The 15,855-nt window shown below is 36.9% G+C and overlaps 1 protein-coding gene across 4 annotated transcripts in view; it reads left to right on the top strand.

Annotated features, from left to right (window-relative positions):
- The window catches only part of LOC144215511 (autism susceptibility gene 2 protein homolog), a 201,059-nt gene that overhangs the window by 172,475 nt on the left and 12,729 nt on the right, over positions 1-15,855 (top strand). For all 4 annotated transcript variants that reach the window (XM_077744492.1, XM_077744493.1, XM_077744490.1 and 1 more), the window contains exons 7-8: positions 13,221-13,632; positions 14,206-14,462. In XM_077744492.1, coding sequence (XP_077600618.1) covers positions 13,221-13,632; positions 14,206-14,462 — 669 coding nt within the window. The remainder of the gene's footprint in view (positions 1-13,220; positions 13,633-14,205; positions 14,463-15,855) is intronic.

The following is a 15,855-nucleotide window of genomic DNA, read 5'->3' as shown; positions in this document are numbered from 1 at the left end:
CCACTGTCGGATATTAAAAAAAAAACACAAACGCCTGAACTGAAACAACACTGTTAAATATGCAGATGCCATCTTAGTTTACAAAATCTTCCATCATATAGCTCCTCCCCCACTGCAAAACTTTATACAAAACATCAACAATGGCTGGCTCTAGAGGTGACTGTGTAGTGAGTGCTTCATACCTGGAAGTCAATAGCAATTACTCTATTTTCACGACTATAAGGCGCACTTAAAAGTCTTACATTTTCTCCAAAATAGACAGTGCGCCTTATAATACAGTGCACCGTATAATACAGTGCACCTTATAATACAGTGCGCCTTATAATACAGTGTGCCGTATAATACAGTGCACCTTGTAATACAGTGCGCCTTATAATACAGTGCACCTTATATATGGAAAAATGTCATTCATTGAGGGTGCGCCTTATAGTTGCGAAAATACAGTAGGCTTTATTTTGTGGGTGTACGTGCCCAAATGCTATTTTCTACTCTTCAGTCTCCCCCATCATCACATGGCTCGGATCTCATTACCTACCGGAAAGTCCATGATCCCTGTTTCGAATCATTAATCAACCTCTGTGTCTGCAGGTGTGTGGCCTTTGTAGGAACGTTGCTCTTTGCGGCGTGTCAATAAAACCTCGGCCGAAGTTTTTCAGTAAAATGAAATCCTATTTTCACCATTTTGATTGTGAATTCCAGAAAAGGGTGATGGGATTGCGGAAAGGGTCCAACAAGGTCATGTGTGGGGGGAGATTAAGGGCAATTCAGGCATATTGAAGTAGATGATAGAGCATGTTTATATTCGTAGGGCATCTCTCCACTGGCCAGGTCAGTGAAACATGTCATTCCCCACAGTGGCCATAGTTCACCTTTTGCAACCTCTCTCTGCTCGTAAAGACTAAATCGAGGCTGGTTTTTGGACCAACTAATCCGTTTTTTTAGTCTTCAATCAAGTTTGAATAGAGTCGAGGTGATGTAAATCATGATTTAAAGGCTTAAACTACTGCATGCCATTTATGTTGGGAAAAACAAAACCAGTCAAATGGTTTTCTGTCCTCCATATGATTGTCTTACACCAGGGGTAGGGAACCTATGGCTCGGGAGCCACATGTGGCTCTTTTGATGGGTGCATTTGGCTCTTTGCTAACCTGTGAGCTAAACTATGGAAACCACTGGTGACAGAACTGAGATATTCCATCTAGAACTGCTTTAATCTTCTTTTTTTTGCTATACACTCTTCTGGAATGGATCCTCTCATTTGATAGGGAACAACATAGGAATATTTTTTTAAATCTTTTTTCCACTTTAAAAGTGGTGAAATTACAAAAAAAATGAATAAGGCACCCGTATACATGTATGTATTTTGACTTTTAAATTTGTAGTATGGCTCAAAAGGAATAACATTGGAAAATATGAATTGTTTGTGGCTCTTTTCGTCAAAAAGGTACCGTGTATGAATGGCTAATCACGAGGCACTTCTGTATAAGCTACTTTTCCCGAGACTAACAATAGCAGTGTGGAAACGGATATCAGCCCACCAGGTCACACTTTTAAGTGAAATTAATGGTCACTTTATGGTGAAGCTTCAATGAAAATAAAGGCATTTAATTCAGTTCAATTAACAGTCTGACTTTACCATTGACAATATTATGTTGGAAATTTACCAATGCAGCTGGACAGTAAATTAGTTTAAGACAACAAACAAAACTAACTGAAATTAAGATGCAAAAACATGATTGCATAATGATTGTGTTATTAATAATATTATGCATGTTATGTGGTCATCAATGTCAAGCAATTGAAAAATGAAGATAATTGTTCGACATTGGTACACATAGACCATTTAAATTATGAATTGAGCCATTACCGATTAAAAAGAAAAATTCAAAGATAGAAACCTAGTTGTCATTGCGTACAATAATCTGTAGACAATTTATCCAAATACAAGCTTGATTGTTGTTCTCATCCGGAAACATTATACAAACTTCGGAAGTCATTGTTTGAGATGTAATGCTTCCCTTGTGTACAATGTGTTGGCCCTATTCCAAATTGTCTGCACTGTGCACAGATTGTAGTAACATGCATGAATTATTAACCTGCCCCCTGCTAAGTGTTCAGGGTCATAATGGCTTGAGCCTCAACTTCAGTCAGGCCAATCTATTTCAGTAGCTGTCAGGTATTACATGTCAGGATACTTGACACCTGTCAGTTATTCCTATCAGTTCCCTTTATCCATTTTAACAAGGCTGTTTGGACTGTGATCAGTTATTGTGTCAGCAACGAGGGGGTGACAAAACGAGGGACGATTAGACCTCTTTGCATGACTGCGTCTTTATCGACTGAAAATGGATCCACATTTAGCTGTGGAGAAGAAGCAATTACACAATCTCGATTAGGCTGTGAAAATTGTCATTTTCCACAATGGACATTGTGTTGCGTCCTCTGTTTGAGTATGTCTTCGCTGTAGAAAAATGTATAATACTGAGACATGTTATGGCCCTTGTATGTAATGGTGCATAATGTTCATTTAGTTTTTAAGGACATGCAATGGATTCTTGGGAAGGGGCAATTATTTTATATACGATATTTCTGTGTTTTGTAGATTGGTTTGTTTAGGTTGGGAATTTTCACTCTGCCTGAGACTTCTGTTTTTTGAACCACACATTTGAGAATTGTTTTCTACTCTGGCTCATTCTAACCTCATTTATGTTGAGCGGTAAAGAGCCAATGTTTTTTTTATAGATGAGGCTGTAACACCCATTTCGGAAAGACAGATGGTAAGCAGTTGTGGCCAAACACAACCCATAGATAATGCTCAATCATTGACGAGGGGACAGATGTTTGCCAAGACGTTTTTTATGATATGAAAATGTTGTGAGGGTATTCTCATAGAGATTACCAAACAAATCGCCCTGAATAAAAAGGGTGTATATTACATTTCATTGGATAATTAATTCATCAAAAATAATTCTACAGACAAGGGGGCAATGAAACTTGGTAAACCAGACCCCAAATTCCATAATCATACCAGGCTGTCCAGAACATGTTTTCCAAGTATCTCCAGATCATGACCGGACATTTGGTCGCCGGTCTTTTGGTCGTTGGTCTTTTGGTCGCTGGTCAAATATACTTAGATATTAAACAGTACATAGATATTAAACAGTACTTAGATATTAAACAGTACTTAGATATTAAACAGTACTTAGATATTAAACAGTACTTAGATATTAAACAGTACTTAGATATTAAACAGTACTTAGATATTAAACAGTACTTAGATATTAAACAATACTTAGATATTAAACAGTTCTTAGATTTTAAACAGTACTTAGATATTAAACATTACTTAGATATTAAACAGTACTTAGATATTAAACAGTACTTAGATATTAAACAGTACTTAGATATTAAACTCTCTCTCTCTTAGAAATTAAACTCACTCATGAATATAATTTTCAGATCTGGTTTCAACAGTAAACTCTCTGTCACCATTTGACCGGCGACCAAAAGGGACCAAAAGACCGGCGACCAAACGTCCGAGCATCCTCCAGATGAGTGGTTGTTGTCTAACTGTTTGTTTAGTATCCCCAAGCTCCATACCTTTCCAGTGGTAACATATCAACATTGATATTTATGTCAGTGGCCTATCAGAGCCACTCAGTCTGGAGGCAATACCGCAGGATTGGACTAAACTACATGCTTAGTGGGAGAGGACTGGGGTTGGGATTGTAGTTTAGGAAAAGGTTTACTGCATAGCCTAGCCAAAACCCTGAACTTAACTCATCTCGAGAGCTGTCAGCAGAGCTGCTCTACAGAGCTTATATGTTCAAGCCTGTATTTCACAGCTCAAATACATAATTAATCATTCTTGTATTTGTTAAGTATGTTAGGTGGTAATTCATATAGACACATGGGGCCTCCGTTTTGGACATTTCAGGGAAAGGTTAAAAGAGAAAAACGAGAAAAAAAAAACATGCACCATGTGGTCTCCTGCAATAATCAAACAGTCATCTGTTTTACTGTTGTTTTTGGCTACCGGTAAATTCCCAGCTCTGCTTCTTGGTGTACAGGCCCCTTATGGCCTCTGACAAACTGATATACCCCATTCAACGGAGCGAGCGTTGGGTCCAACCTCCCTCGGTGATGGGTTTGTGCTGCTCGAGTGTGATTACAGGGCTGTTTACTTTGGGAAGCGGAGAGATATTGGAAATGTGAAGCAGAGGGTTATATCAAAAGTCTCTTTTTCTCCCTCTCACGCTCAATCTTGTTTTTTTTTTTTTACTCTATTTTTTCTTATTTCATCATCTTTTCAGCAGGCTGAAAGGAATTGAGTCTTCAAAGGGAGAGTCAAACCATATACCATGTACCTTTTGACATTGGATAAATATAAGTATAATTTTCTTGATTACTATCCAAAGAACTACTATTGAGGTTATTACTTTGTTTTTGAATATTAAAAAATATAGAAAATACCTAATTTTACGTATTTACCGTATTTTCACGACTATAAGGCACACTTAAAAGTCTTAAATTTTCTCCAAAATAGACTGTGCGCCTTATAATACAGTGCGCCTTATATATGGAAAAAATGTCATTCATTGAGGGTACACCTTATAATGCAGTGCGCCTTATAGTCGTGATAATACGGTAAATAAAACTCCCCAAAACTGGAATAACAGTAAAAATGTGTTTAATACATAATATAATAATACATAATTTCCAATTATTTTTGGGGTTGCCAATTCCAAAAGTAGATCATTTATATCTGTGCTCAAATGAATCATTAAAAAATTAAATGAAATTATTACTCCAACTAGACTTGATAAAATGAAAAAAAAATGTTATCAACATATTTAAAGAAACGAATATACTTTTATAACTAATATCATGTCATGTTACACTTCCTCCTTAACAGCTGTACTGCTTAATTTGATGGCAGGTTGTACTATTGCTGACCTAATCCCTGGTAGCAGGTGCCATTAGACCCTCAGAAGTAGCATGTTGTTTTTCAGAGACAATAGGCCATCTGGGTCTCAATACTTTACGGTGCTTAACGTCTAATTTAAAATGTGATACTCCCAATACGTACCTTCACAATAACCTGGCATCCAAAACAGAGAATGAAGGCTTTGACAAGAGTTTACAAGGTTTGATGTCGTGTCGCATCTCTGTTGCGATACACATTCTTGAAGTGAGTCATAGACTCTTGGGTTTAATTTGGATCCTTCTGACAATTTCAGTGTTGTTTTGTCTTGCGCTGTCTGGAATATGTCAAGCATATTTGTTTTGTCTTATTTTTGCGTGGGTTTATTTTTGGTAAAACGCAAACTAGACACTTGTCAGCCACTCCGTGTGTTTGTTTTTTGTTTTTTTTTAGTTGAGGTGTTATGTTTCATCTTGTACGGAATTGTGTCTTGGATTTTATTTTGCGCAAACTGCCCTCTCTCATCATTTTCATACTTCACAGTTCATATATTTTGTCATACTAAAATACCGACCAAACAAATCAATCACTCACTTACTTTAACACTTGAAATATGTCTGTGAAATATGGTGTCCTTGAAGTTGTTCAGACTGATGTGACTTGGTTTTTGGAGTAGACAATTAGAATTCAAGTCATATCTCTCTCTCTGTTTGTTTACCTGAGACAACCCACTTGTCCACCCTTCTCTGCCGTTCGAACGATTTACTCATCTGACTCTAACTCTTGTGTCTGACTGCAGTTTTTCTGTCGTTTGTTCTTTTAGCCATAAAAAATGATGCATTCCTAAACTTTGTCACTCTCTCTCTAATGTTGAGTCCATCTGACTTAAAGAGAAGTGAATTACTGTCCGTCCTTATTCTCTACACGTGTCAAAGTGGCGGCCCGGGGGCCAAATCTGGCCCGCTTTATCATTTAGTGTGGCCCGGGAAAGTAAATCACGAGTGCTGACTTTCAGTTTTAGGATGGAATTAAAATGAAGAGTATAAATGTATATTAAATTTCCTGATTTTCCCCCTTTTAAATCAATAATTGACATTTTTTAATCATTTTTTTCTGTTTTTAGTTCAAAAATCATTTTGTAAAAATCTAAAAACACATTTAAAAAAAAAAGCTAAAATAAACATTGTTTTATATCTATAAAAAACTATTTTCAGGGATTTTAATCCAGTTCTTTTAATCCATTCATAAAAAAAATCTAAATATTATATCTAAAATGTTCACGGCCTTGCTCGACTCAACCAACCCATGAAAATATTTTGGAATTATTTTACATTTAAAAATACCTGAGTCAATAACTTTAGGAATGTTACCTCCTGAACTAGTGTGTCAAAACTGGTCATGTGAGAGAACAAATTGGAATTTAATAGACATACTATAGTTGTGTTCAAAGAGATTTCTCCCAATTGCCACACCAGAAAGAAGCTAAAATGTATAAATCCCGTCATTGCGGCTTTTAAATGCACATTCAGCAAGTGCTGTAAAATAATGCTGTTGGCTAAAACATTTCTTGTCATTTAAAAAAGTTTCTCACTCCTCAAATGAACCTTGTCGTATTTATTTATAAAGTTGCATAGGTTAGTTTGTTTTAATGAAGCCATCTGTTCAGCCTTCTGTATTTGAATCCCTTTAGCATTTTGCGTTACAAGAAATTGTACACATGTATTAATTGACTTCTAAAGTTAATCTACTGCGAAGAAAGATCTATGTCACCTGATTTAAGATGCCTCTTTGTTCTGGGTATGTGTTTATTACATCGTTTTTTAAACCTACTGTCACCTTAAAAAAAAGAAATACTGTTTTTAACCCTGACATTCCACACTTTTAAAGGTTATCAATTGGCACTGTCAAACTGCAGTGATTAAACGTGAGTAGTCCAAGCCAAAGCCTATGATAGTCAACACTTACATTGTGTTTGTTCTTACCTATCTCTTCCTCTTGGCAGTAAATGGCCATGGCTGCTTATGTCTAAACAATGAAAAAGATATATTGAATGGTTAGTAGCTGTCAGCTTCCAATTGTTACTTGGCTTTCAGACTAGGAAGTGAAAATGGAGACGTAGGAGGAGGAATTGCAAAAGACATGCAGGTTCTTTCAGCCTACTGTCATGCCACTTAGGATTTGTTGATGGATTTTCACCCAACCATTTCCTTTCCATTGATAAGTAATCAGTACAAGGCACTGAAAGATAATATTATATCCACTTAGATGTATGTGGGCTCTATACAGGTTCTTACATGTCTCAAATCTGAAAAAGCAACACATCTGTTTACATAGCAAAGTACTTCACTTTTCTATCTAGCCAGGACGTGTATGTTTTTTTTCTACCCTTTCCCTGTCATCACTACCCTTTTCCATTGCATTCTTCATGGATTGTGAGCCAGCTGGTGGGCTAATAGTGGGTGTTTTCCTGTAGAGAACCAAAGGAGATCCAGCTAAGGCGTTATGAAAGCTTAAGTAAAGCTGACACGCTGCTGAAGAACTACAACCCACACGAAGCTCCTTAATAGCCTGTGGAGAGATTCTGAAAAGCTCTTAAAGGAATGGAAGACACAAGGATTGTTGCTACTGTCCTCCCACGGCTTTCCTACAATTTAGGAAAGCAGTACTTAAGCCCTTCATTAGAGGCGGCAGGCGCTATCTCCAGTCACCTTCATAATTGCAAGCGCCATGTCCGTTGCTGTAATCAATTGAGACAGCTGTCGCAGCAGCGTTCGGGTCCGTTGGGCAGGCGTGCCATGCTAATTAATGGAATGATAAGCTAGCGCTCACTCCATTGGACAAATAACTTTGCAAAACTCTGCTCCCTTTCAAACTAAATAAATCCCTAAGGTTCAGTGGGCCTAACCATTGGTTTTCTGTCCATAGTGGCCTTTGGTTAAGAGAGGTTAGCAAGGTCAGTGACTGTCTATAGGGTCAAATTCCAAGCTGGCAGGGTGGGCTGTGTTGGAGAATGATTAGAGGTAGCTTTCTGTTGGAAGTTTGAGGATATCCCCCTGCTATTATTTAGGAGATCTCAGTGGCGGTGACCTTAAACGACCTGTCTATAGGAAGCGAGACTGATGGCAATGTCCATGGGAACATATGAGCTTTGCTAGAAACTGCCCTTCAGGGGTGACAAGGGACGACACAGCGATTAAGGGATGAGTGAGCAAGGGAAGGGAGTGTGAATGTTTATAGCTTGCCTGTAACACTTCATAGAAAGGGTTAATGAAGGTTTAACTTTGCTTTTAAACCCAGTGGACTGGGGATGATGTAAAAAGGTTTGGACATGTTAACATCTGCATTACTCTTTTGGTCTTGCTTTCGTTCTTGGGTTGCTAAATGTGGGCTTTGACGTTGTTCTTTTGACCAAATATGCACCGTGAGAGTTGGTTGGCATATGGGTTGTGCACCATATGGCAGGAGAATAGGGGGATCTGGTATATATGAGGCTGGAAAGTAGGGTGCCAGCTCCAAAATGAACATTTGATTCTCAATGTATTGCCTTGAAACCTGCTAGGACAACATTCACTCCTTTCTTCAGTTGCTGTGAAGATAAATTATTGAAACATGGCAGCTGTCCCTGTCTTGGCCAGATTTTTACATGTGTGATTAATATGTGAAAAACAAATCAAATTCAAAAGGCTTTTATTGTCATCATACACAGCTGTGTATAACAAAATTGGTGGTGCTACTTTAAGCTTTTCAAAGTGTGTTTTCCCAGTAAAAGAAACAACATAAATAGTCGTATAAAAGTATAAAAAGTCAAATCTTGGGTAGGTGAATTCTAAAATATTGCACATAATTCTAAAATATTGAACATAATTTGAAAATTTTGCACAGATTCTAAAATATTGCAAAGATTCTAAAATATTGCACAGATTCTAAAATATTGCAAAGATTCTAAAATATTGCACAGATTATACAATATTGCACAGATTATAAAGTATTGCACATATTCTAAAATATTGCACATATTCTAAAATATTGCACAGATTCTAAAATATTGTACAGATTATAAAATATTTCACAGATTATACGATATTGCACAGATTCTAAAATATTGCACAGATTCTAAAATATTGCACAGATTCTAAAATATTGCAGATTCTAAAATATTGCACAGATTCTAAAATATTGCACAAATCATAGAATATTGCACATATTTCTAAGATACTGCACATTGTTATTGCACACCTTGAAGTTTTGCACAGAATGGATTGGTCTTTAGAAATATTAGCTAGTATTGGAGAAACGGCAGCCCATTACACATTTTTCTGAAAATATTAATATTAGCAGCATGGCCAATCAACTTTCCTCAATTCTTCTTTTCTACTAATGCTCAATAATTTGGTTGAAATCATTCATGTCTTTCAAAAGACTGAATACCTCAAAGCAGAACTATTTATCTGCAAATTTTCCTTTCTTCTCACAGCAGTTAAGCTTTGTCCAGATTGCTTGTCGAAAAGGGGGCATAAAACCAAATCATTGAGAGCTCATCCATCAAGTAGCAGCAAAATATTCTGCCAATTCCAGTAGAGGCAGCAGGTTCAAGGCAGCATGAATTCCCGCAACCAATTCACCAAAGTTTTTAAAGCAGTTCTCCCTGCTTTATTTAAATATCTTTTCTACTCACACTCTCATTTCATCACCCATGAATAGAGTCAACCACAATGTTTGCCTACTAAATTAGAACACCCGGTGGCTCTAAGCCTTTCCTAACACTTGGTCTTCTCACCCGCACTTTTAAAAAGGAATGATTTCCATATAGCCATATCTAACCGGGAGAAAAAAAACAAAAGTGCAAGCAGGTTATGTTTCCACAGCTTTTGTATAAAATGGCTTCGTGTCAACAGTGAGCAAGTCATTTATTAAATACACATACGCTATTCACATGCTCAGTTTTATCATTATTTTTCAGGGTTCGTGGGGTTTACGTTGTTGGTAGCCAGATTTGTGTTGGAATTCAAATTAGAAATTGCTTAAAAAGGAATGATTCGTGAAATAAAGCATTGCTGGCTTTCAAGGGTACATTAAAGTATTGGCCTTCAGGGCTTCTAACTTTTGTTTTTGAACAACAAACCTTTAGATCAGGGGTGGGCAAACTTTTCGGCCCGGGGGGAGGCCACATTGACTTTAAAAATTTGACAGATGGGCCGGGTCAGCACAAGATATGATACAAATAAAAAAGTGCATCCGTTAACAGTACATATGAAATATAAACCGAAAAAAAGGACTAAAGTATTAACATACTCATCACTCATTATTATAAGTAAAAAGTATAAAGTACAAAGTCAAGTAAAAAGGAATGTATTAAGAAATATTAAAATGTCATTTAAAAAAAGATAGAGGGGCTGCAAAACACAAAAAAACAAATGAGAGTGGACACAGCTACTGGGCTTTCTTGATTGTTCCTTTTTGAAAGTAAGTTTTGGCTAAAAAGACAACACTGGACTTGCTTCTACAAGTTTTATCTGCACCACAGATAGAACCATGTCAGAAGTGAAGGGTATGAAAGGAAGGAACAGATGTTAGCGACACTGGGTTCACATTTCCCGCTGGACACATTACTCATTTTCTGGAGAAGCCCACAAGCCTATTGACCGTCTGGATGGTCTCCCTAATCGTCTTACCCTTGTAACTCCCTAAGCCATACCCCTGTAGAAATAGGCACGTGCACAAAGGGCAAAGGCCCAATTCCCCTGGCAAAAGGTATAAAAAGATCAATATGAGGATGAGATGTCATCTGGTGAGCAGGCTTGAAACATCCCCCTATGGGACTGTTCTTTGCCCCTTAGAGCACCAACCTAGCTCTCAGAAGGGGTTTAGGTGACTGTGAGAGGCGGGGCAATATCCAAACATTTTTACCCTCTCTGACCAGCTGCTTAGTTTTGCAGGCTTCAAATAAACTACCGTATTTTCACGACTATAAGGCGCACTTAGAAGTCTTAAATTTTCTCCAAAATAGTGCGCCTTATATATGGAAAAAAACCCAGAAAACCAAAAACGAAAAACCACCACTGTCGGATATTAAAAAAACACAAACGCCTGAACTGAAACAATACTGTTAAATATCCAGATGCCATCTTAGTTTACAAAATTTTCCATCATATAGCTCCTCCCCCACTGCAAGATTTTATCAAAAAAAATCCAAAACATCAACAATGGCTGGCTCTAGAGGTGACTGTGAAGTAGTGAGTGCTTCATACCTGGAAGTCAATAGCAATTACCGTATTTTCACAACTATAAGGCACACCTAAAAGTCTTAAATTTTCTCCAAAATAGACAGTGCACCTTATAATACATTGCGCCTTATATATGGAAAAAATGTCATTCATTGGGGGTGCGCCTTATAATGCGGTGCGCCTTATAGTCGTGAAAATACGGTAAATGGTAATAAATTTGGCAATTGCTGAAATCCTATGAGGTGTCATATCCAAAAAATGCAAGTTATTGTGTTCCAAGATTCTCACGAAGTAACTTGTTTAAGAACTATTCCAGTTAACCATGTATTATAATATGCACTTGAGATTTACCGTAATAATGTATTTTTCCAGTAAGATTCAAGTGTTTGTTTTGATTTTGGTACAAGAACAGCACAATGTTGTGTTTGGTTCTTTTTCCAAAACATTTAAATGAACCCCATATCTTATGTCTTTTCACATTTAATCATATTTGTATGTGTTTGGCTTTCCCGACTGGCATATTTTGTAACCCAATTTTTGTGTGCTTGTCTGTTTTTTTTCACTTGGAGAGTGGTTTTAATGAGAATATGTTGGTCAGAGTTGATATTTTCTTGCCTCTATTAGACACCATTAGAATCATCATTAGAATATTTCACTGCTGACTGTGTGGCTTCTTCAACATTAAGATCAGATGTGCCTTTTCTTATTTTTTTGGCAAGACTTGCTTTCAATTGCTTCCATTGTATCTGGCAACACACATTACCATGGCAACATCCCACAATGAAGACTTTTTTCCCCCTATTATTATTATTATTTTTTCTATGAGATGCAATATTTTATTCATTATTATAAACCCAGTCCAAACCATCTCTTTTGAGACGATTGCATGTATAGGAAATTACCTTTAAGAACATAGCAAAAAGATATATACATAAATAGCTTTTTGTTTGGTTTTCCCAAGGTTGCCATATATAATTAGACTGTTAAATTGCAGCAATTAAACAAAGACAATGTGCAGGAGAGAAATAAGGAGTGCTGATTGTAAAGGCTCAGTGCCGCTGACTAATTTTTAGAATGTTCTCAGAGTGCCTTAAAAACCAGTTTGCTAAATCCTGGGAAATTTACAGTAGTAGTAAGCTGTGGATAGCAAGCTAGAATACAGCTTGATAACACAATTGAACAATATTTTATGATGCCAATGTGTACTCAGCAAAGCATGAATAGGAGCTGACATCTAACATTAATTAGCTCTGATTTATTCATACTGACTAGATCACAAGAAGAAATTCCATCTGATTATAGTCAAGCATGAAAATGACCTGATTAAACACTTAACAGAACCTAAAAGGAAAGAAGCATGAAGAAACTGGGGAAGAAGACATTAGGGCCATCAGCAAAGATGAAATAGAAACCAACCAGACAGACTTTTGAACCGTTGTAGGGTTATTTTGGGGGGTTCTCAGTCGACATTATCAAAATGTACTGAGACCACTGGTAATTGTTGTTTTAGTTCTCAAATGAGAACCTGATTTGTTGCTTGGTACTCGTTGGTTGTTGTTTTTTTTTTTGGTGCTCGTTATTTTCAGGTCTGGGCAAAGTGGGTGCTCGGACGTTTGGTCGCCAGTCTTTTGGTTGCCGGTCAAATGGTGACAGAGAGTTTATTGTTGAAGCCAGCTCTTAAAATTATAATCATGAGAGAGAATTTAATATCCAAGAGAGAGAGTTTAATATCTAAGAGAGAGAGTTTAATATCTAAGAGAGAGTTTAATATCTAAGAGAGAGAGTTTAATATTTAAGTACTGTTTAATATCTAAGTACATTTGACCGGCGACCAAAAGACCGGCGACCAAAAGACCGGCGACCAAAAGACTGGCGACCAAAAGGCCGGCGACCAAACGTCCGATCACAGGCAAAGTGTGGCATTTGGACAACATTTTTACTGTTCATGGGCTCTTGTTCTACCTTATAGCTCAACTTTCCCCAATGCTTTTCCCCTTGATGGTAATGTATCTGTTATTCTCATTGTTTGATGACAAGCTTTCTCACTTGGACTTTGTGTCCACCCTCCTCAGGTGTGCCAACGAATGACAGTCTTGAATCCAAGAGTTGTAGCTCAACCAAATTGTCCAGTCTCCAACGCCACCGGGAACACAACATCATTGAGGTTCCATTTGCACCGCCACTACCCAGCCCAACCCCGGCCTCGGCGCCCACGGGCTCGCCAGCCCCCGCTGCTGCTGCGGCACCCCCTGAACCTCCACGATCTCGCCTCTTGACGCCTTCTCCTCTCAGCGTCAAGAGGGAGCCTCAAAGGCCACCCCCTGTCCCATCCCCTTCCCAACTGAGGGCCACACCCCAGTTCTACCCTCCCCATCCACATTCACAGCAGGATCCCTGTTCCCATCAGCCCCCTCAACATCACTCCCGGCCAATCATAAGCCATCAGGTGCACCACCCGTTGCAGTATAGCCTCCCCAATATCAGGTAGGTGGAAACCATGTATACTTTGTTTAATGGCAGCTAGAAAAGTTTGTTTCTTATCTGACAATAACTACATCACATATAACAATTCAATTTTATCAAGTTTACCATAAGACAGCCCTTTACTTACTCTGAAGCTATTTGAATTGAGTCCATTATATACTTTATCTACATTGCAGCCACCATTTCTCCCCTTGTCCTTACAAATAGGTTCAGCAATAAGTATAAAATGAAAAATAACGCTTTCCAAACTCATAAAAATGGTAGTCCATTGATGAGATACTATAAAATATTGACTTTTTTTTTCTCCTCCACACGGAAATTGATTTCCCGCCAACCTGGCGAGATTTACTGTTTTTCATTTAACCATTTCCTCTTTATAATATCTGCACATATATAGCTCTGCCAGAGGCTTTATTACCTTACCATTCTTGTCAAATCACTATTATAGTTTGATTGAAAATGTTATTGATTGCCATAGAATTGTATTATGCTTCTGACTCTAATGTTAGGCTATAAGGTCATTTAATCTATCTTTTAACATTCATCTTTTTATTTTGTCACCTTTATCTTTAGCCATCAGAGCAGTCCACTTCTTCCTAAACATCACCTCTCCCCAACGCAACACCACCCACTCAGTGGGCTGCCATCTTCGGCCCCCACTTTGCCTCTGTCTATAGCCAACCTCTCTACCTCACACTATTCCTCTCTACGGAGCCCGGCACATCGCCATTCGGCCATGTTTGCAACCCCAGCCACACTGCCTCCACCACCAACCTTACCTACCAACAGTTTAGTGGTGCCCGGGCACCCAGCGGGTACCCCCTACCCAGGTAACACATCAGACACTTAACAATAGATAGGAATAATATTCACATTATACAAAAAAATGTAATTAAAAAAGAGAAGATAACAATTATATACATATAGATGGTTATATAGGTGTAGTTACTATAAATACTTTCTGTTTAAGTTGCTATATAATTTTCTAAATTATATATTTTAATGTAACTACATTGACTTTTTGTTCATATTAATTCTTATTAGAATAGTTGCACTAAATAATTTAATGTGTAATTTAAAATAATTGAGTAAAAACAAAATTGATTGTGAATCAGTTCACTATATATATATATTTTTATATATTTTTAATGATTTGTCATGATATATTTAAATGTAACTGCATTAACTTTTGAGAGTAGTGTTCATATTAATTCTTATAAGACTAGACAAAGTTGGTATGTATTTTTTATTATATAATTTAATGTATAATTTAAAATAATTGAGAAAAAAAACAGCATTAATTAATCAATTTACTATATATTTTTTGAAATTATATTTTCATGTATTTTTAAAATAATACAAAATATGACAATGCATGTTGTGCTTTATGAAAATAAGCCATAGTGTTTTTTCTTCAAAATATATCAATACGTTAATATACTTTACCATAAAATCCAAATTATGGAATAATTAAATATTTGTTTTTTATATTATTATAATTATTAAAATTACTGCCCAGTTTTAATTGATGCCCAAGCATGACAGTCCTATAAACACTTGAACAATGCAATTGTTATAAGATTTTTCAATGCCATTGAAAATAATAGACTTCCAAACTTGTGGATCTTTTCACTATTCTACTGGAAATTGAATTAATTTGACACTAGTAGAAGATTTGTCCATTTGTTGCCATCAGTCACAGATTAAATTCATTGGATGTCTATTGTTGTCAATGGAAGACAGACAGAGTTAAATTCAACAACTACTTGTGTATTTTTTGGAGTTGCTCTACAAAGTAAGTACAAGAATCAGAATTCTCCACAATTATGACCTCATAGACAATGGATCCTACCATTTGAAACCCTGGAAACAATATTATGTTAAACCTGTTCACAGAGTTGCCTTGGACCCTAAATTCTCGACTTTACCAAGACGTTTTACTCATTTAGAGTAATGATATACTTTTATAGGAATATTTTGGAATCCCATTAGCTCCAATTTGACTTTGCCCATGTGCAAAAAGTCAAATAGTCCAACAGACATACTACAGTATCTTCTGAAAAATATTCACAGAAGACTTAAATCTGTAGATGTGATGAAATAAGGGGAAAAATATGGTTGCCTTGAAAGTCCTTGAGTGCAGCATCAATCTAATGCAACCACAAAGTTAAACCATGCCAATAACTGGTGGTTTCTCATTATTTACTATTAAATTCCAGCCCC

Source organism: Stigmatopora nigra, chromosome 22 (genome assembly GCF_051989575.1).
Source record: "Stigmatopora nigra isolate UIUO_SnigA chromosome 22, RoL_Snig_1.1, whole genome shotgun sequence".
NCBI classification, from domain to species: domain Eukaryota; kingdom Metazoa; phylum Chordata; class Actinopteri; order Syngnathiformes; family Syngnathidae; genus Stigmatopora; species Stigmatopora nigra.
Note: the sequence above shows the minus strand (reverse complement) of the source record. Positions and strands in the feature narration are given on the sequence as shown.